The 21,044-nt window shown below is 42.4% G+C and overlaps 3 protein-coding genes across 9 annotated transcripts in view; 1 reads left to right on the forward strand and 2 right to left on the reverse strand.

Annotated features, from left to right (window-relative positions):
- Positions 1 to 8,595, reverse strand: part of CUNH1orf112 (chromosome unknown C1orf112 homolog) — a 132,903-nt gene extending 124,308 nt beyond the window's left edge. For 5 of the 7 annotated variants that reach the window (XM_039323991.1, XM_039323989.1, XM_039323990.1 and 2 more), the window contains exons 1-2: positions 8,389 to 8,595; positions 752 to 791 (exon numbers count right to left, since the gene is read on the reverse strand). In XM_039323991.1, coding sequence (XP_039179925.1) covers positions 752 to 791; positions 8,389 to 8,586 — 238 coding nt within the window. In that variant the 5' untranslated portion in view covers positions 8,587 to 8,595. Of the gene's footprint in view, positions 1 to 751; positions 792 to 2,758; positions 3,596 to 6,957; positions 7,012 to 8,388 lie in introns of those variants that run through there. The other 2 variants (XM_039323993.1, XM_039323994.1) reach the window with 2 other exon arrangements.
- A 47-nt stretch (positions 8,596 to 8,642) lies between these two features.
- METTL18 (methyltransferase like 18) lies at positions 8,643 to 10,564 on the forward strand. The gene is made up of 2 exons (XM_039324005.1): positions 8,643 to 8,782; positions 9,305 to 10,564. The coding sequence occupies exon 2, from the start codon at positions 9,308 to 9,310 to the stop codon at positions 10,382 to 10,384; it is 1,077 nt and encodes a 358-aa protein (XP_039179939.1). The 5' UTR covers positions 8,643 to 8,782; positions 9,305 to 9,307; the 3' UTR covers positions 10,385 to 10,564.
- Positions 10,565 to 13,890: 3,326 nt separating this feature from the next.
- LOC120299319 (14 kDa phosphohistidine phosphatase-like) lies at positions 13,891 to 16,416 on the reverse strand. Its single transcript, XM_039324016.1, has 3 exons — positions 16,163 to 16,416; positions 15,212 to 15,336; positions 13,891 to 14,285 (listed from the first exon to the last, which is right to left on the reverse strand). The coding sequence occupies exons 1-3, from the start codon at positions 16,305 to 16,307 to the stop codon at positions 14,193 to 14,195; spliced, it is 363 nt and encodes a 120-aa protein (XP_039179950.1). The 5' UTR covers positions 16,308 to 16,416; the 3' UTR covers positions 13,891 to 14,192.
- Between the last annotated feature and the right edge of the window lie 4,628 nt (positions 16,417 to 21,044).

Raw genomic sequence — 21,044 nt, forward strand, 5'->3', positions numbered from 1 at the left:
GGTGCTCTCTGAACTTGGTTTTCCTGCAGATGTTGCATTACCCAAACTAGGCAACATCATCAGTGACTAGTACTGATGCAATTACCTAGTTTGGGTAATGAAACACCTGCAAGAAAACAATAAAGCTCAGAGAATACCAAGGACCCCTCATTTCAACTCTGAGCTACAAATATTCTCCTTTATTGAATACTTTGCTGCCTTCATTTTGTATTCCCATATGGCATGTTTACTGAAAAATCTTCCATTTTCTCTGAAACATTTAACTATGAAGATCTAACAAAGTAGGATAAATACATTTATAGTTTCTTCGGTATTATTGACTGAAGGAAGAAAGAGATGGTTGATAGAATAATTTAGTTTGGTTGGCTCTAAGCTCTCATATTTAGATGTTCATTTGAGAAATTCTAAATTTCTATAAGCAGAGTGATTCCAGAAAAGGTCTCGCTGACATAAATATAACAATGTCCACACATCAGATGGCAGGTGAGATATACCTCCTGGGAGATACAAAGATGGAAAAGCACCAGCTTTGGTCTGCTTGCCTTGCCCAGATTTTGTGTTATCCAAAGCTTGGAACCACCAAAATGTTATGGTAAATTGTGGCTGACCTGAGACAATTTCTCAGAACCTCCAGACCACAATGATTTGATCTGGGTTCAAAATAAATCTGTTTTGTGCATATTCATAGTATTTAATAATTACAAATAAAGGAATTAAGCATACTTAAAAAGTCTATACAACAACTACTTACCTATATGCTGAATCCCACTGTCAGTTGCCTGATATAAAGAGTACAAATATTAAGAAAAATAGCATATTCATATCTTAAAATAAAGTTGAGCTTTATCAACATCTGAGCACGCTAATTTAATTCACAGTATATACTAATGGTTCTGCTTTCAACTAAACTACAGTACAATTTAAGCTATATTGGCTACACCAATTGAGATTACTACTTCCAAATAAAAATGTGTGTTGCTTGGAGAGGGGGTGTTGTCTTACCTGAATGCCTTACCTTGTCTGTTTCCCTCCCATTGGGACAGTGAGGCTTTGGTATGTCCCATTGGTGGATTCTCCATCTCCTGTGCAGAGAGATGGAGAATCCACCAATGGGGTTTGCTCTGTCTTCCTGCTCTTGAGACCAAGTCAGCCAAACTTGCCACGCCCGTTGCTAGGAGAACCCAGTCTTGACCAGGGCGAAAGCGGCTGACGACAGTCCAAAGTGTTGGCTCTCAGACTCCTAATCCTGGCCTAACTGACCCTAAGGGTGGGAGTGGATTCTCCATCTCCGTGCACTTCATCTTAAAATAATGTATAGGATTTCTTTTTGATTTTCAATTATTTGTTTTAATTTGTTTTATTTTCCTTTTTAATTCTGGGTGATGATAATGGACAAACTTCCCTGGATAGATTATTTTAAGGACAACATATAATTAGCTATAATGGGGGATAGGAAGTGTTTTAATACTGTATATCTTAGAGACCAACCAATCCCAATATCCAAGCAGATCCTTGAGTCAGAAGGTGATATTTAGGATACTTTTTCCCAGTTGTTTAAGGTTTTACAAATCAAAATCAGCATTGTGAATTACATTTGAAAGCGGGTGAGAGATCAGTATGATTATAACTGTATAAAGATAGATAGATAGATAGATAGATAGATAGATAGATAGATAGATAGATAGATAGATAGATAGATAGATAGATGGACAGACCTTTGCCATTTTTACTGCAAGCACACTAGCACACATTAAAAATGATAGTCTGTTGCTTGCTCTCAAAAGTGTACATATACATAATACACATATAGACATGCTATATACATACATTTGTATATACCTACACCCTTATACATAAAACATATAAATATTAATCACTGTCCATCTTGAATACATAGCGGAAAGAGGAAGCTTGAGAGTTCACAAGGTTGATACTGTATGGAACAAAACTGTGACTGAATCTGGATGTTCTGCTTCAGATACCACAAAGCCTCCTCCCAGAAGGTAACAAGTTGTGTAGTGTCCCAGATAATTCTGCGGACCATGCTCAAGCATCGCTTATATGCTCTGTCCTGGATAGAAGGGAGTGAACTGCCAATAATCTTTTCTGCCATCCTCACCACTCTGCACAACCTTCCTGTCTGAAGCAATGATGCTTCCAACCCAGACTGTAATGCAATATGACAGGATGCTCTTGATCATCCCTCTATAGAAAGTGGTAAGGATAAGGAAAGGAAGATGTACTTTTCTCATGCAACACAGAAAATGCAGGCAGTGTCTTGCTATTGAGCAACCAAGCCAGCCTACTTGTTAGCTGCACACCCAGAAATTTCATGTTGCTAACCATCTCCACAGGTGAATCATTAATACGCCTTTTCTGAAATCAACAATGATCTCTTTAATTTTTCCAATGCTTAAAACTGGGCTGTTTTTACTATACCAATTCACCAAACCCTCTACCTCCTTGGGGTAAGCACCTTGTAGTAAAATAGATGAGATCTGCTCTCAGTTGATAAGCATGGGGCTATATTTTCTAATAGTCACTGTTTCTGAACCATTCCCAGGTGCAACATTTTACATCTTTGCATTTAACAATTACAGTAACGACCAAACAAAAATGTCAGGCACAAAACAAACAAAGAGACTTCAGTGGTAACTTCAACATTAATGCACTGAAATAAGAACCATGCTCTAATAAAATGTTGCTTCCAAATTCTATTCTGTGGCTAAAAACATTGGTGTCAATAAACATTACTTACTGGTCATGGAATATGTTGCATGTCTTTTGTTTCTGTCATAATATAGTGAAAATATCAGTTAAATATTGTTAAATGTTAAAGTTTTTAGTATATTTAAGATGTGTGCTTTACAACTAGTTTTATGAAGGACTCTGGAGGATTAAAAATGTACCTATTTGATTTACATGCCCTTCTACTCAAGGCAGCAAACAAAGGCAAAAACAAAAACAGGAATTTAAAAATATAAACATGATCATTTTAAAATCAAAAAGCAATTCGACTGATAATATGGTAAATAAAGCTGTATATTTTTCTATTACACTGCAGGTACCTAAAAAAAGACATGTCTTTTCTATATCATTGTATATATAAATTAGGGAATCATCTTGCTTTCTCTAAAACTATATTACCGTATATTCCGGTGTATAAGACGACTGGGCATATAAGACGATCCCCAACTTTTGAGAAGATTTTCATGGTTTAGAAAGTCGTCTTATACGCTGGAAAATACAGTAATTTAAAAGGTATATACTGACCACCAGCCATGCAATTGTATTATAGCTATTATCTTTTTGGAATTTTGAAATATACTTTTTCACCATAGTTTCAATTTCTAATGCAATTAATGCTTTTTAGGAAAAAGGAAACACGGTAACCACAAAATACCAGTTAAAAAAATTAATATTTTCCAAAAATGGGTGACTCTTTGACACAGGTTTTATATAGTTTTTTTAATATCATCTTGTGTTGCCCCTTTTATTTGCATTTAATCTTAAAAGTGACAGGGAAAAAACCTGCATGCTGAATTGGAACTATATTTAATGGTTCTACCACAGCAGTGCCTATTGCTAAAGAAAAAACTTGCCTCCAGGCGTCTCACACCCCCCCCCCCCCGCAGCTCCTTCGTGGGATTCTCCGTCAGGCAGAAGAACAGCGGCGGCCTGGATGCCTGGATTCCCCGGCGGGGGTGGTGGTGGTGGAAGTGTTTCCAGGACAACAGAAGCCTTGTTTTATTGGCATATTGGCGTGGGACACTTAAACTCTCATCCGGACAGCCAATCCCCACGCCAAGGGGTGAGGAGCTTGCTTTGATGTACTCGTAAGTGGTCGAGGGGGGGCTGCCACCCCTGCCCCCACAATGACAGTTAATAACAATCCGATCAGGCTTCGCTGCATGGCTGCACCCCCTTCCCCCACGTACTTTGTTCTGGTGCCTTTGGAGAGAGAGAGAAGGGAGAGAAAGCACGCGCACGTGTGTGTTTATGTGTGTGTGTGTGAGAGAGGGAGGGCTCCCCTTTTTGTAAGTTTGCTTGCTCCGCCTGCGAGGCTCTCTGTTCCCCACACTTTTGCTGGCCAGCACGCCTTCCTCTTCCCTTTCCCTCCTGGCTCGCCTTCCTGTGTCCAAGGTGGCCTACGCATTGCCGTGCGAATTGGCAGCCCGGATGCTCGTTTAAATGTCCCCTGCAGCCAAATAGCCCTGGAAAACGGCAGGGAGAAAGAGGCAGAGCTAGAAGGCCCGCCTGGGGTGAGCCGTGGTAAGGCACGTAAAAGCAGCCCAATTACCTCGTCCCATTCCACCCTGGGAAATATTTCTGTGTCTACCGAAAACCGCCACTCTGCGGTGCAAAGAGCTGCTGCGCTTAAAATGAAATAATTTCTGGGGATGTTCTTGTTCCTCTAATGGCCCCACTTGCAAAATTCTTCATTGCAAATCCAATTCTTATAACTGAACCGTTTGTGGCCAACCTCTTTGGTTTCTTTTGGTACCCGTATTTTCCGGCGTATATGACGACTGGGCGTATAAGACGACCCCCAACTTTTGAGAAGATTTTCATGGTTTAGAAAAGCATCTTATACACTGGAAAATATGGTAATAGAATGCACTGTTGAAAGTGAGCAAATGAACAGGAGGTGCAAATAAGCAAGCCAATAAGATTGAAGCAGGAGTTTAGAAACCAGTGCCAACACCATGAGATGGGGAGAGGCAGACACCAATCTTGTGTCCTTGTTCCCATCCATGTGTACAATATAGAATTCATTCCTGTTCAGTGAGGTCAGGTGCATGCTTCAATCTCTTTTAATTCCCTCCAGGTAGAAAGCTATGATAACAACCTCCTCCATCCATGGGGGTCTCAGAAAAATCAGAACCTCGAAAGGGAATAGAACAGAACAGAAGCTGGAAGGACCTTGGATGTCTTCTAGTCCAGCCCCCTGCTCAAGCAGGAGAACCTATATCATCTCAAATAAGTGTCTAGCCTCTTTTTAAAAATCTCCAGTGATGGAGCACCCACGATTTCTGGAGGCAAGCTGTTCCACTAGTTAATTGTCCTCACTGTCAGGAAGTTTCTCCTTAATTCCAGGTTGCTTCTCTCTTTGATCAGTTTCCAACTATTGTTTCCTGTCCTGCCCTCGGGTGCTTTGGAGAATAAAGTGACCCCCTCTTCTTTGTGGCAGCTCCTCAAATACTGGAATACTGCTATCATGTCTCCCCTATTTCTTCTTTTCTTTAGAGTAGCCCACGGGTTGGCAACCTGCGGATCCAGAGCCACATGTGGCTCTTTGAGCCTTCTCCCGTGGCTCCCAGCCTCCTCCACCATTTGCAGAGAGAGAGAGACAAAGAGTCTCTCTCTCTCTCTCTCTCGCACCAGTTTTGTGGCTCCCAGTGTTTTCTTTTCTCTGGGAAACAGGTCCAAGTGGCTCTTTGAGTGTTTAAGGTTGCCAACCCCTGGACTAGCCAAACCCAAGTCCTGCAGCCATTCTTTGTATGTTTTAGACTCCAGGCCTTTGAATTTTTTCCAAAGTCTCAACATCTTTTTTGTGATATGGTGACCAAAATTGGCTGCAGTGTTCCAGGTATGGTCTTAATATGGTTTTATAAAGCGGTACTGATACTTTGTGTGATCTTGATTCTATGCCTCTGGTTATACAACCCCTGATTGTATTTAGCTTTTTTGGCTACTGCTGCATACTACTGGCTTATAGTCAAGTGATCCTCCACTAGGACTCCAAGGTCCCTCTTACAGTTGCTGTTTTTAAGCCAGGTCTCGCCTGATCTGTACTTGTACCTGTCAGAATCCAATTATATTTCATTTCTAGTTATCGACTATGGAAAACCCCATTTCTGCCCTCTCTGGATTCTGTCATACTACGAAGGCGAAGGGGGATGAGCAAAGGGGTTTTATGGCTCTCACTTCATTAAAACGTCAAAGGGACTGAATGTGGATCTCACCAAGAGGACTGACCATAACAATATGGCAATCACCTTTCATCTACTACTCTCTGAAGTCTCCATTCTGCCAGCTGTGAGGAAAAGGAGGTGGAAATGTAACGCCTGGGATTGTCGCTGGAAGGACGGTGGGGTGGGGGCTGCTTGGGAACACTTAAAACCTTGAATGGTAGGGGTTGGCCCCCCAGATCCTGTCTAGAACGCCTGCAACCATCTTCTCTTAATAAAGATGCCTGTTGGAAGAGATATTCCAAGAGTTCTGTCTTCTTAAGATGTAAAGTGGGGTAGGTCCTTACAGTACCTTTGATTTTTCCTGCCTAAATGTAAAACTTTGCTTTTCTCCACATTGAAACTCATTTTTTGGATAGGACCCATTGTTCAAGTTTGAACAATGGGCCCTATCCAAGTTTCCATTGATTTATTATTATTTTTATGTTACTAATTGTAAGTCGCTGTCTTTGGAAAGGGAGCGAAAAATAGATAAACTCAGTGTTAAACATTTAATGTTCAGGATGCTGCGTTTGAGAAACTGCTGAGTGTGAGGCTTTACCTAGGTTGTCTAGAGCAGGGGTATCAAACTCAAATTTTATTGAGGGCCGCATCAGCATTGCGGTTGGCCTCTGGGGGGCCAGGTGGGTGTGCCAGGATGGGTGTGGCCTACTGGGTGGGCGTGGATGGAGTGGGTGTAGCCTACTGGGGGCGTGGTCAGTTCTACATCATTCGCATCAAGGGTGCCTGTGGGAGCCTGGGCAGGAGTGGGACAGATCTGAGGGTCTCTGGCAGGAGGGGGTGGGACCAGGGCAAGTGCCAAGGCATGGTCCACTGGAGGAGCCTCACTGTTCCTCTCAGGCCATGCAGAGGGGGGGGGGTTAGATGGTGGCGCGGGCTGCCCAGAGCCCTGGGCAGCAGAGGTCAAACACCCAGCCTGGCCCTCGAGCATCTGCAGCACCAACCCCAGCCCCACTTCCCCAAGAGGACACCCAGCCGCACTTACCTCCTTCTCAAGGCTGCTGCTGCTGTGCTTGCTCTCCTTAGCCAGTTGGCTCATGATGGGTACGAAGGCAAAGTCAGAGAGAGGCCCATTCCCTCTCCATGGGAGGAAACCCAGCTTTGTATCCAAAGCTTCCTTAGCAATAGGATAGGAGACTCCATGACAGGCCAGGAGGAGGGGGCAAGGGGGTGGTGAAAGGGCACCAGGGCAGGACTAAGGCAGGACTTCCCTCAGACCCTCCTCTCCTTCTTTCCTTCCTAAGTACAGAGTGGTGGGAAAATATTTGGGATAAGGGAGAAAAACAGGCAAGAAACACAGCTGGGGAGGTGTCACCCTTCATGAGGAATGAAGAAATGCACCATCTCCTTGAAGTGGCCAGCACATGGCCCTCACCTACTTCATATATCTGGCTTGGTGGGCTCTGGGGAAGGGGATGCCACGAGCAGCATGAGAGTCAACGTTACCTGCGCAATGCCGCCCAGCCCCCCTGGTTTCGGCAGGCAGTAGGCGCTTTCCTCACGCTTTCCGCACCTTGCTCCCTGCTGAATCTGGGCAGGCTGGGGGCTAGGCAGCATTGCACTTCTCATCAGATTCGTGCCACCCAGCTCAGCTCTTGGCACTGTGAGGAGAGTGCCTCGCTGCCTGCAGAAACCCCTCCCCCAGAGCCCATCAAGCCGGATATGTGAAGTAAGTGAGGGCCATTTGCTGGCCACTTCCAAGTGATGGTCCATTTCTTCATTCCTCACTAATGGTGACACCTCCCCAGCATGCACCCAGGGAGGCAGGGCTGACACGGCAGGGGCTGGTTCCTCGCTATTTCCAGATGGCCTTGTGGATCTAAGAGTGAATATGTTTCAACATAGATGGCCACCACAAAATTGTACATTGGCTTCCAGCTGGCCTGGGCCAGGGCCAAGGCAGTGGGGGCCATTCCCTCACTGTTTCCAGGATGGCTTCATGGGCCACATGAAACCACTTCGCAGACTGCATCCGGCCCACAGGCCTTGCGTTTGACATATCTGGTCTAGGGCATTTTCATTTCTCACACTTATAGCGCTTCCTTTCTACCCATCCCCTTAGCTCACTGCGAGCAACTGACTGGCTTGCAAGTAAACATCCTGACTTACAGAAAGATCCAAGGAAACCATTGAACCATCACAAATGCCAGCAGTAGATACGACTAATTAAAGCAGCAACTCCCAACCTTTTTTATACCCCACACCCCTAGAACGCTTGATATACTCTCGCACCCCTTACAAAAGTTCGAAACAACAGAAATGAATTACGCATATGCACTATAATTTTGAAAAGTTTTCGCACCCCCTGGAATATCGTCTCGCACCCCCGGTTGGGAATTCCTGAATTAAAGGAAGGGGGGGTGGACACCTTTGCCAATTGCTCCCGTGCCTCGACTATTACAATTGAGAAGGATATGAAAAGGCGCGGCAGGGCTGCGGAGAGCTGGCGACGGCACGCCTCTGGATCCCAGCCCTCCATCTCGGACAACAGCGAGATCTCCTCAGGCTCGGCCTGAGCCATGCCGCTCACTCCGTATCTGCCGCCAGAAACGAAGGTCCTCCTCCTCCTCCTCCTCCGCTCAGCGCGATTCCCATCAAACACCGCGGCAACCATAGAGCGAGCTCAAGGGCTATTCCTGCGACGGAGCCGCTCTGGAAACTCTTTGGAAAGCGAAACCCCTCCGGGCCGCATTTTCAGCCGCCGGCGAGCCTCTCCGCTAAGTCGATCGGCTGCCCAGCCGTGGGCTAGACGCTTCCTACTCCCGTGCGAGGTTTAGTTTTCCGAGTCTGCCAACGCCACCATTCACGAGGTTGGAAGGAAAGGAGCCTGTATTGTGTGGGAATTAGGCTGCTCTTGGAAGGGGAAAAAAAAGGACGGGACGAGGGGGAGTTGCATAATCAAGTACCGGTAATAGTACGAGGCAGTGAAGTACTTGGTGTGTCAGAGTTAGTCACGCTGGGTTCCTTTTTCCCATGGAAATGCTGTGAAAAAGATTCTTGAAACTGGATCAGATTTGGGGCAAATTATTTCTGCCTCAAATCTGGTATATCTTTTTCTGAACAACAAATATTGCTGTCTCTCTGGACAACATACGAAGCTATAACTGAATAGTGCAGCATTTATGAGTATTGTTAAGAAACAATATACAGTATAATATATATGCTATATACATGTGTAAAGATATTAGAAATAGTGTAAATTATAACTGGATAGAAGTTAATGTCACTTTAAAAATAAGATTTGTACATTTCTTTTTAAGCACAACCAAAATCAGTATATGTTTGCTTATTAATACATCGGACATAAACTTTTTTTCTGTTTATTTCTCAAGACAATGGAATTTCAATTCAACTTCTCTATAGACCAAATAACAGAAAACAGAACAGATACTGCTGAGAATGAAAAGCTACAGCAGGAAATGGTCCTATTGAATAATCAAGGTGATGTTTCAGAAAACAGCAATAAGATTACCTCAGAAGAAAATATATTAAATTACTATTTATCTGGAACCACTGCTAATATATCAGACCACAATACTTTGAATGGAAGCCCTGACTCAAGTTTGTTGAGGAAACAGTCCTGTCCTAAATCTGCCAAGGTGCATGATATTCCTAAAGATATCAGTAAAGTCCTTGAGAGCAAAATTATTGCAACTTTACCAGGCATTCACTATGCAAATATTTCTGTGGTGGAGGCTGCACTTCCAGGAAATTCTGTCGGAGAAAATATTATGCCTAACATTTCTTCTCAGTCTGACCTAATTACAGGTGTCTATGAAGGAGGTTTAAAGATTTGGGAATGCACTTTTGATCTCATGGATTATTTATCAGAAATTGACATTCAGTTTGCACAGAAGTCAGTTTTGGACTTTGGATGTGGAGCTGGACTGTTAGGAATAGTTGCACTAAAAGGAAATGCTAAAGAAGTTCATTTTCAAGATTATAACAGTTCAGTAATTGAAGAAATCACCATGCCGAACATGCTGGCTAATTGTTCTCAAGATGATGGTGAAGAAGATACCCAATTTCACCTAAATCAATCTAGGAAAAAAGACTTCACCCAAGATTTTCTATCTAAATGCAAGTTTTTTTCTGGGGAATGGTCAGAATTTAGTAAATTTATTTTAAATAATACCAAGCCTTTAGTAAAATACGATCTCATACTTACATCAGAAACTATTTATAATCCTAATTACTATGAAGCTTTCCATGATGCAATTTCAAGTTTATTGGCAAGAAAGGGCACCATATTTTTAGCTAGCAAAGCACATTATTTTGGGTGTGGAGGAGGGGTCTACCTTTTTACAAGTTTCATAGAAAAGAAGAATATATTTAAATCTCAAACAGTTAAAGTTATTGAGAAGGGGCTCAAGCGTTTCATTATTAAACTGACATTTAACAATTCCTGTTAGCCAATTCCTGTTGGCTCAACATATTATTAAATATGCATTTTCTGTTATCAGAGGTTTTGTAATTACTAATACATTTAATTTTACTTACACCATTTTTCATTTCCCATGTTTTTTCATCTCTGAATTATTTATAATTATTTGTGCAGGGTATATACCACATAAACATATTTTTTACCTTGATTTTGTCTTAACAGTCATTTCCCATGAATGGGATTTCACAAACTAGGACCATAATTTATCTAAGACTGATACTACATATGTAATATCTTTTCTTCTAATACAGTAGTTCTCAACCTTCTTAATGCCGCGACCCCCAACCGGGTAAGTTGAGGACTACTCAACTGGTGCAGCACTGTTTGCAGAATGGGACTTTTGGCGGGCTCAGCAGGGCAGAGACAGCCTGGACAATTCCTATTGGCTTTTGAAAGCCAATAGAATTAGACTCTATTCAAGAGAGTCTATTCTATTGGCTTTCAAAAGCCAATAGAATAAAAGGGAGTAGAACAGCTGAGGAAAAGGGGGAAAAAATGGCAGATTGCGTTGTTTGGCGACCCCCGTGAAATGGTCGTTCGACCCCAAATGGGGTCCTGACCCACAGGTTGAGAACCACTGTTCTAATACATCAATCATCCCCCAGTCGTCATATACGCAGGAGGAAGGAGAGAAGGGTGAGAAAACCGCTGCCGCTGTCCCAGCCAGGACTTTGCGCTGCCTGGCCTCGCCCTCCGCCCATCCAATGGAGCCGCGGTGAGGGCTGGTGCTGCACGGCCCGCCAGCCCCTCTGCCAGCCTGGCTGCTTCCCCCCCCCCAGGCACTCCTCTTGCCCCGGCACCTGCCCGAGCCGCCATGGGGACAGCAGGAGGAAGGAAAGGAGAAGTGTGAGAAAACCGCTGCCGCTGTCCCAGCCAGGACTTCGCGCTGCCCGGCCTTGCCCTCCACCCATCTGATTGAGCCGCGGTGGGGGCTGGTGCTGCGTGGCACTTGCCAGCCCCTCTGCCAGCCCAGCTGCTCCCCCCCAGGTACCCCTTTTGCCCCAGCACCTGCCCGAGCCGCAGAGGAAGAAGGGGAGGAGGAAGAGGATGACAAAGAAGCCGCCGCCAGCGCTGGGACCCAGGAGGCGGCTCTCCTCTCCTACCTTTGCTGAATCTTCTTCCTTCCCAGCAGCCTGGGCTCCGGCACGCCTTCCTGGCCAGCAGGTCCAATGGTTGGGCTGGCCTCCTTTGGGCCATGGCTTGCGGGAGGGCTGGCCTGCTTCCCCGGATGGCTCCAAGGCCACGAGGTCCTGGCCACGCTTCTCCCAGTGGGTGGGGCACCCGGGCGCAGGGCCAGTCAGGAGCCCTGCAGGAGGTAAGTCCGCCTGAGAGAGAGAGAAAGGAAGTGAAAGTGCCTCTCTGTCTCTCTCTCTCTCTGCAAATGGCGGAGGAGGCCATGTGGAGCGGTGTCTCAGTTCCTAAGACCATTGGAAATATGTGTTTTCCAATGGTCTTAGGCAACCCGTCAAAGGGTCGTTCGACCCCCAAAAAGGTCACGACCCACAGGTTGAGAATCGCTGCTCTACACGCTATCCTCTTTTTCCTTGGGTGTTTTTTTTGACCTCTCTTGGTATCATTTTTATTGATTGATTGGTTCTTGGAAACAATATGGATAAGTCCATGCACTTTTTTTGGCATGGTTTTCAGAATTGCTTTGCTGTTGATTCATCCCAGGGCTGAGTGACTGGCTCAAAGTCACCCAGTTGCCTGCTGCGCCTAACTCAGGATTAGAATTCAGGTCTCCCTATTTCTAGTTGAGAACCTTAACTGAGGTCAAATTGGCTCTCTTGCTTATAATTTTCTCCTTACTGCTAGAAACCAGCAACCGTATTTCCATTATATTCTTTCCAGATGTTTCCCTACTTTTTTTTAAGCTCGTCTCACACTTTCCTCTGATCTTCAATTGTTCTATCTCTCGCTTTCCTTATTAGTCCAAATTCATAAGCAATAACTTATGAAGCATGGTTACCTTTCACTTTTCTAATAATTCACAGCAGTATAACCAAGCAGGTGTATGCATCATGCTAGAACAGGTGTCAAACTGCTGGCCCGCAGGCAGTGCCGAAACCACACCCTCCCATTGTCAGAAATGGAAAAAAGTCATGATATGTTGCGACATGTCTTGTGACATTGTGAGTTTGATACCCCTGTGCTAGAAGCTGAATGTGACCATAAATAAATTCCATTTTTTTTTTGGTTCAGATAACAAATGAAGAATCACAGTAAAAATTGTATTTCAGCATAATTTAATTCAAGATCCTCATTCAAATAGTGAAGTACATCTACTCCTTACATGGTTGATATGTCTTGTCATGCACAGGGATTTTATGAAATCTTATTGTACAGAATTACACAGCGATTATGTTTGCAATGAACCTCGTTAAATGCCTTTTCAATCTAGCATGTATTGTGAATCCAGTTCATATGGTTATCTTTATGGTAAAAGTACAAACCCACAGCTGAGTAAATTGTAATTAAACATATGTCATTAAAGCACAATCTATATCTTAATGTTTTTAACTATTTAAATATTTTTAAATTGCTCTGGGATTGGATGACAAAGTGAATTATGTCATGTAATTGCCCACAGGAGAATTTATATCCAGCATCTGCAGTTGCCAGCATGTCAGTGCTACCTAAATGGCTCACAGTGCCCCTTGTTTCACCAAAAACAACACAGGGTCTTAATATTATTTTTTTTGCCTCCAAGAGGCAGCAGGTCTTATTTTTGGGGAGTGTCTTTTATACTCACCTCTGGCACCGACAGCCCTACCCAGCCGGTCCACTTCTTCTGACTGAAGGAGCAGCTTCATTCTGCAACTGCATCCCAGCCTGCATTTTGGAGTCAGGCCTTTCCAGAAGGCCTCTGCAGCCGAGAACAGAGCTATGGATTGAATCCATAGCTTGGTTCTCGGTTGCAGTGGCCTTCTGGACTGAGAAATGCAGGCCTGGCTGCAGAAGATACCACAGAAAAAGAAATGGGCTGGTGAGGAAAGATCTGGCTGCCAAGTAAGTGGGTGCAGGGCATGTGGGGCAGCTCCACCCCCCTATCCCTGCCCTAGCTTGATTTTTAGGTGTGTGCCTTACCCCAAAACTAGGGCTTATTTTTGGGGTAGGGCTTGTATTAGGTCCACCCCCAAAAATCAAGCTAGGGCTTATTTTGGGGTAGGCCTTTTGGGGAAATGGTATTAATACCATTGTATTATTGTCATATTAGATACAATTTTGATTTTCCCAAATAAGGTTCTAAAATTGCATTATTTTAGGGAAGGAGTACCTGAAAAAGATGTATATCCCTAATTTGGAGTCTGGAAATACAAGTATTGGGTATGATATTCAAGATAATTTCCATGAATTTTAATATTGAAACTGGATGAATTATCAAAGATCATGTGTTCATCCTGGCTTTGATTTGGCAGTTTATCAACAAAAATGGAAATATTTACCAATCTTCATGAAGTCCTCAAAGAAAGCTTGACTTGTATGAAACTTTATTCCTTAAAAATGCTTAAAGAGGGCTTGCATCAATGCTGGGTTCAAAATTATCTTTATGGCAATGTAAATTGGAAGTAAGTATAGATTTCAAAGAAATTCAAATGTTGTCAACAAGATGTGAAGATGTGATACCAAGTTATTTAAAGCATGAGCCCACCCATTCATATCCTATTTTTTCTATTCAGTATAGGCTAAATGCACTGATTGTGTTTCCTCATGGAAGCTTAGAATTAAGTGTATACTATCTTGAAAAGATTCAGATTTATATTAGATTATACAATTTATTTCTTGTCATCTGACCAGCTAATTTCATAATCCGTATAAGTTCTCTTCAGTATTTCAACAGTCGCAGAATGATCAGCTTTACCATATCCCTGTAAGAAGAAAAGATTTCTAGTGTCATGGAATCATAGAATAAAAAGACACTCAAAATATTTTACTCGATTCTGCTATAGCTATTGAGCATGATTATTTCCAAATAAACTTATTCCTAGTAATACCTGCTCAAAGCAGACAATTTATGATAAAATAACAAGTCTGCTCAAAGCAACTTATGGTAGAACTCAAAGCAGATTATTTATGATTGTTCAGTGTTGCCCAGAGCCACCTTTTTGTGAGATGGGCAGCTATACAAATTTATTTTGTATAACTCAAGCAGATGATTTATGATAAAATAACATATTTGTTTTACTTGATTGTTCTATGCTGCCCAAAGTTACCTTTTGTAAGATAGGCAGCTATACAAATTTATATAAATAAATGATAACTACATTAATTTCTTAAATAAAACTGAAGAACAACCAATAGTATCAAACAGCTGTAATTCTGTAATTTTTTGTGTTTTCTATGATGCATCATAAATAGATTTTCCCTAAACTAGGGATGACTCCTGTGTCCCCAAGATCTCTTCAGAACAGAAAGCAATAAAATAAATTCTGGATTCATTATGGCTATTATTTATTTATTTATTTAATTTTATTTATATGCCGCCCAATCCCAAAGGACTCAGGGCGGATTATTCTGGATACTATGTAATTTAGATTATGTTTTTGTTTGGAGTTTTTGTTGCAGTTTTGCAATCAGAATTGGAAATGTGTGAACACAATAAAAATTCCACAAGCAATGATTTAACATGAAAGATGGTACATATTTGAGGACAGCTGAGAGTTACAGAAACCTCATCCTCAAATCTACTACTGTTCCTTCTTGTGAATTAATAGCAATACATTTATAAACACCCTAATGTTAATATGCAAATTAAATTGTCATATTTAGGTAACATATGTAAGCAGCACTTAACTGTAGAAAGGCCAAATACACAAATTTTCTTGTCTTTGCTGTTAAGTTCAATTTTTCCTCCTCCAAGACACTTGCATACAAAGCCTAGCTTTTCCATTTCAGGATTTACTTTTTCAAATATGTGATCTGTAATAAAAAAATAGAAGCTAAGCGAAATATCAAGAGTATATAAAACAAGGATCTGTGAAATGTAAACATTGTAGGAACTCTATAAAAACTCTACCTTGCCTGAACTATAGTATTCATGCAAGTAGTTTTGAACATATTAATGTCTGGAAAGGATTCATTATTATAAATGAATATAGACTATCCTCATCTTGTAGATGCCAAAAGGATGAAGAAATGCCAAAACTGAATGCCAAAAAATGAGTCTGTCAATATTTTACAAATATTTGTAAAATGAAAATAGCAACCCATGTACTTAAGGTTTTGTGAAAAAAGAAAGTGTGGCATTGAGACTAAAGCATCATCATTTAGATTTGTTATACTATAATCCAAATAAAAGAGATAAAACATTTTTTTTTCTCTAGATTCGAAATGCAAAAAGCTTTAACGGCATAGCTGAAACAAGTTATTTCAACATGCTGAATTCACACGGTATGCAAACTCAAGATTCAAGTTCCTGTAGTGGTCTAGTTCATCTATTACTAAAACATAAGGGCGGGGGAGGGGGAGTCCACAAAACCTACTTAAAAGGAAAGCAAACGGAACATTATGGTTGAACTAGGCTTGGATGTCCCTGCGAAATCTGACAGCGGATCTAACACAGGTTTAACGCACTGAACTAACGTTTTCAGAGACCACCCATTAGTCATACATGTAAGTTTTCAAAACAAAATTTCTTTAGTGGTATCCCGGCTTCCTAATTTCACGCTGAACGGTGCCGACTTCACATTTTTTTTTCACTGTTAAGCCACTGTCTGGGTCCGGTCCAGCTGGCAGCTCCACTCACTGTGGAACTCGGCGTCCGCAGTGCCCCTCACAATGTCGCGGTGGTCATCAGCCCCCCGCTGTACCCGCACCAGGATATATTTGAAAGTGCCGTCGGGGTCCAGCTCCACTTCGGGCACCAAACTCAGTTGCCCTCCGGCCGCCATTACCCAACCTCGCGGAGAGGAACAGAGCGCAAGGCGAAGCGCAAAAAGCGAAAGCACCAACGTGGTTTCGGCGTCGCGTCGAGCCTCTCCAAGGCAAGAAGGGGCCTCGATCGCCAGCCGCAAGCGCTTATTGGTTGGAGCTGTGATTGGCTGCACGAATGCACGAAAGGGACGGCACTTTTCCAAAAAGGAAGAAAGCTACTTTGAGATAGAATCATTCACACACAAGCACAACCCTTCCCTCCTTCCCCCCGCCCGCGAAGCCCACAATTTCAGGGTAGATAACGGATATTCTTCAGTCCCGACCGGTGGAACAAAAGGGGCTTAATATGGGGTACTAACCGTATCTATTTTAAACTGAATTTAAAGGAACAGAACAAGAGGGCATGTTTGCTCAACAGCCCATTAATTAATCCAAGTTGCAGGCCAAATCCAAATTACTTTGGATTAACCGATTTAACTAGTACACGCATTACATACTGGCTGTATAACACATTGTGATACGTTGCAGGAGAGCATGTTAGTCTACAGAAGCCCCGGATCAGTTTGGCAATACCTTGTAATGCTAACAAAATTGGTTAGAAGGCAGAAGCATTCATCAGATAGTAAATTACTCTAAATTAGGTAAAAGCAATTTTTCTTTAAGTACAGGTGGTCCTTGACTTTTGATCACAATTGAGCCCTAAATTTCTGTTGCTAAGTGAGACATTTGTTGAGTTTTGTCCCATTTTATGACCTTTCTGGCCCCAGTTATTAAGTGAATTACTGCAATTGTTAAAGTAGTAATGTTAAGTGACTTTGCTTTTCAGAAGATCGCAAAAGAGAATCACATGACCCTGGGACATTGCAACCATCATAAATATGAGTCAGTTGCCAAGCGTCTCAATTTTGATCATGGGACCATGGGGATTCTACAATGGTTGTAAATGTGAAAAATGATCATAAGTTACTTTTTGTAAGTTTGAACAGTCACAACAGGGACATTTATAAGGAGTTTCTGATAATTGGTATAAAAGGCTTTCTGATAAGTGGTTTTTGATAATGAAAGAAAACGTTTGGGAAGCACTCGCCTACACCATTCTAAGATATATATCACTTCCTGTAACTTTGCTAAACCTCAGGATTTGGATAGCGCCTAAAACTAACGTCATGATTTCTTTTTTCCATTCTTTATGCAGCTGCAGGCTATGGTGTCTATTATCTGACCATTCACTAAGCTTCATATCTTTCTCCCATTTCCCAAGGTCATTCCCACATACCATTACAATGCATTTGCAATGACTGAAAGGGAAGGATGTTTGGAAATATACAGAAATGAAACTTTGAAACAAAATTTTTGTCTCCAAGTGCCAGATGTATAAGATCTGAAGTAGCCTAAATTACTATTACTACTTGGAGTTAACAGTTTTTTTTATTAAGCTACTTCTGGACCTCTGCATTAAAGGCTAGTCACATAATGTGTAATAGTTGGCCACTGGAAGCTGTGGAAAAGGAGTGGAGAATTCCTATTTGTATAAAAAGTTTTGGACAGTTCTTTTATGTCTCTATTTTATTGCACTAATACTCCCAGGTTTATGTGAAGAGAGTTTTGATATTCCTGGCATTAAAAAGACTGGGCAAACCATCCATTTATAGATAAGTCTTTTTTAATGTACTTCTGAATTGCTATCTTTGTTGATTAGACCCAAGAGATCTGTTCTTTGCTCAACAGGATATCTAAAAGAACTTTCATTCAAAGGAAAGGAAATACTAATGGATCATAAGCTGGAAGAATGTTCTCTTGATTGCTTATTCACTGAGGGCTATTTGGAGATAAAGTTCTGCAGCTGCAATTTCCCCAGCGATGATTCAGTGGGCATGTTTGCATGCACACAGCATACTTCAAAATTGTGATGAAACAAAATATTATTGGGCTTTTTGAAATAATTATATTTTATTTCATGATATAAAGTAATATGATTTTATGACAAAAACGCTGTAAATTTACTCTTTTGATTACTTATCAAGATTATAAAGTCTCATTTTGGAGATAGGATTGAATAATAGATAGGGCTGACTGGCATTTTGACGTAAAAAAGTAAGGGGTTAGTCTTGCTTTGGTCTTATTATCTGATAGAGAATATTATTTGTGGGAATAATTAAGATTGCCATTTTTAAATGAAAAAGTTAAATATTTTGTTGCAAGTCCACTATAGCTCTGTTAAAATACATTCCCATATAAATCCTGAAAAATGTGAATCCTGGGCATCATATTAACCAAGTTAGAAAGAAAAACGAATAACAGGATATAATACACCAGACTGTTTAATGTAAACAAGCCTGTGGTTAAAAAGAGTCACTAAGCTTTCATCGGCAGTCGTCGGAGTTGGAATAAAAGGAGATCTGGGAGCCAGCTCATATAACCTCCTGCCTCTGCGCCCGGCTCCTTGAGCACGTCATCGGCCCGTTGATTGTACTCATCCGTATGGCACTGAGTTGTTCCGCATCTGGCAACCTGTCCTTGGCCCTGCTGATTGTTTTACGATCTTTAAGCGCTTTTTGGCACATGTGCAAGCGCCGCCTCACCTGTAGAGCTATTGCCCCAATTGTGCAAAGAGCTGTCCCATTGTTTCGATCTCTGGTTTCTCTCCCCTTTAACCGGGTCATCGTCCTCTCTAGAGATCGTACCTGTCTGATCGGTCATTCTGCCGCCCCAATCCTGCGAAGGACGGGCTAAGTGTCTTCTCAGTAGACCATAGTGCTGTCTTTCCCACCCTCTGAGGGTCTGATAGGCCGGCAAAAGATCTATATGCCAGTTGATGGAATTTTCATCAGAGAGCCAGGCTTCTTTGAGTAAATGGCCACCTTGGTGGTCTCACGAGCTATAACCTCTGCATTGGCCAAATCGAACGTGTGGCCAAAGCTGGACATGTGGGCCCACACTTATGAGCGTTGCTCTTGCCTTCTAATTGCCAGCTCATGTTCATGGACTAAAGTGGAAAGAAATAGAATAACATAGAATAAAAATGAATAAAGTATAATAATAATAATGATGGCGACTTCTCTGCCAGGACTTTGAAGGACTTTTGGGGAAAGGCTTTTTTTTCCTTCCTGACAGATTGCCCTGGTGGGGCCCCTCTCCTTAACGACGACAGCTCCAAAGCCAGCACTGTGGCCTTTGTCTACGAGGAGACCTCGACGAGAGGAAAGGGAATTTACCCATCAGCGAAGCACTTCAGTCAAGGATCTGTGAGGGTGACAGACAGGTCTTAAATAAAAAAAGGAGTCTGGAAAACACCTGCAGGCAAGTATTGTAAAAAAAAAGGGGAAACCTGATCCCTTTTGGATCAGAAGAAGGATCTGATCAACTCTTAAGAAGGCAAAGGCGGCATCCTTAAGTCTTCATAGGTAGGATTGTGTGTGTGGGGTAAACCATTGCAGTTCCTGCTGAGTGATTGATGGTAGTATATTAGAGAGATGGTGGGAAACAGTCAAAGAAGGGCGTTGACCAGACACCACTTCAGTGCATGTTAAAGAATTTCAAAAAGGGTTTTTCTAGGGATTATGGAGACCCAAAACCAAATCCAGCCATGTTAAAAAGATTCTGTGAATCTGAATGGACCACCTTTGGCGTAGGGTGGCCAAAAATGGGATCGGCGAATCCCGAACTCGTTGCACGAGTTCATCAAATTGTGACTGGAAATGGTTATTGGGACCAGTATCCCTATATTGACCAGTGGAAAATCAACATTGCAGAAAGACCCCAATGGTTAGCAAAATGTCAGATAGAATGTGCTAAGATATATTTGGCAAGCCAAAAAGCCAAGCCTCAAACAAAAGCTAAGATTTTCAGCCAGGAAGATAGGGAGGAAATGCCCAGACCCTCCCCACGCTCCTAGAAGACAAGAAGGGAGAATAAATCAGCAAATTCCACCCCCTCTGCCTGAAAGAGAAGCCCAATTTCAGCCAGAAGCCGGTGAGGAAGGAAAAATAGCAACAGCTGGATCCTTTCAAGAGACAGATAAAAGCTTGGATAACGATGAAAACAAAACATCAGTTTCTAGCCAAACTAGGAGTAAGGCAGAAGTGAAAACAGAAGAAAATATAGCCCCTCTAAGAGAGGTGTTGGTCCCTGGACCAGATAACACTAATATTTCAATGCTTCAATATGTTCCGTAACCGTGACAAGGAGGAAGAACACAAATCAGATCAGAAAGAGAAAAAGAAAGTTGAAATGTTAGCCGTGGCATTGAGAGAGATGAATATCGGACCAAATCAGTGTGCCATCTGTAAACAAGAAGGACACTGGCAAAGGGAGTGCCCCCAGAGGAATGGCCAACCTAGGGGACAATCTTGCCAGAATGGAAGAGGAAGAGGATTTAGAGGAACTTTCCAGAGAGGCTTCAGGAAAAACTTCAAAGGAAGAGGGCATCCAGCTTATCCCAATCAGACAGAGGAAAGAGAAGAAAACATGATTGGCTTAGCTGACATGGAATGGGAAGACTGAAGAGGACAGGGTTCTATAGCCCCACCCCCAGAGCCCATTGTTAAAATACGGGTGGGAGGACAGGTTGTCCCGATGCTAGTTGACACGGGAGCCACCAGATCTTTCCTAAATAAATCCATTGGCAAGCAATCAAAGCAGACTATTCAAATTCAGGGAGTATCTGGAGAAACTCAAATAAGACTCAAAGCCTTGTGGTAGCCGTATGTAAGGACCCACCCCACTTTGCATCTTAAGAAGACAGAACTCTTGGA

The sequence above is a fragment of the Crotalus tigris genome, unplaced genomic scaffold (genome assembly GCF_016545835.1).
Source record: "Crotalus tigris isolate CLP2741 ecotype Arizona unplaced genomic scaffold, ASM1654583v1 scf7180000024291.2576520, whole genome shotgun sequence".
In the NCBI taxonomy this organism is placed as follows: domain Eukaryota; kingdom Metazoa; phylum Chordata; class Lepidosauria; order Squamata; family Viperidae; genus Crotalus; species Crotalus tigris.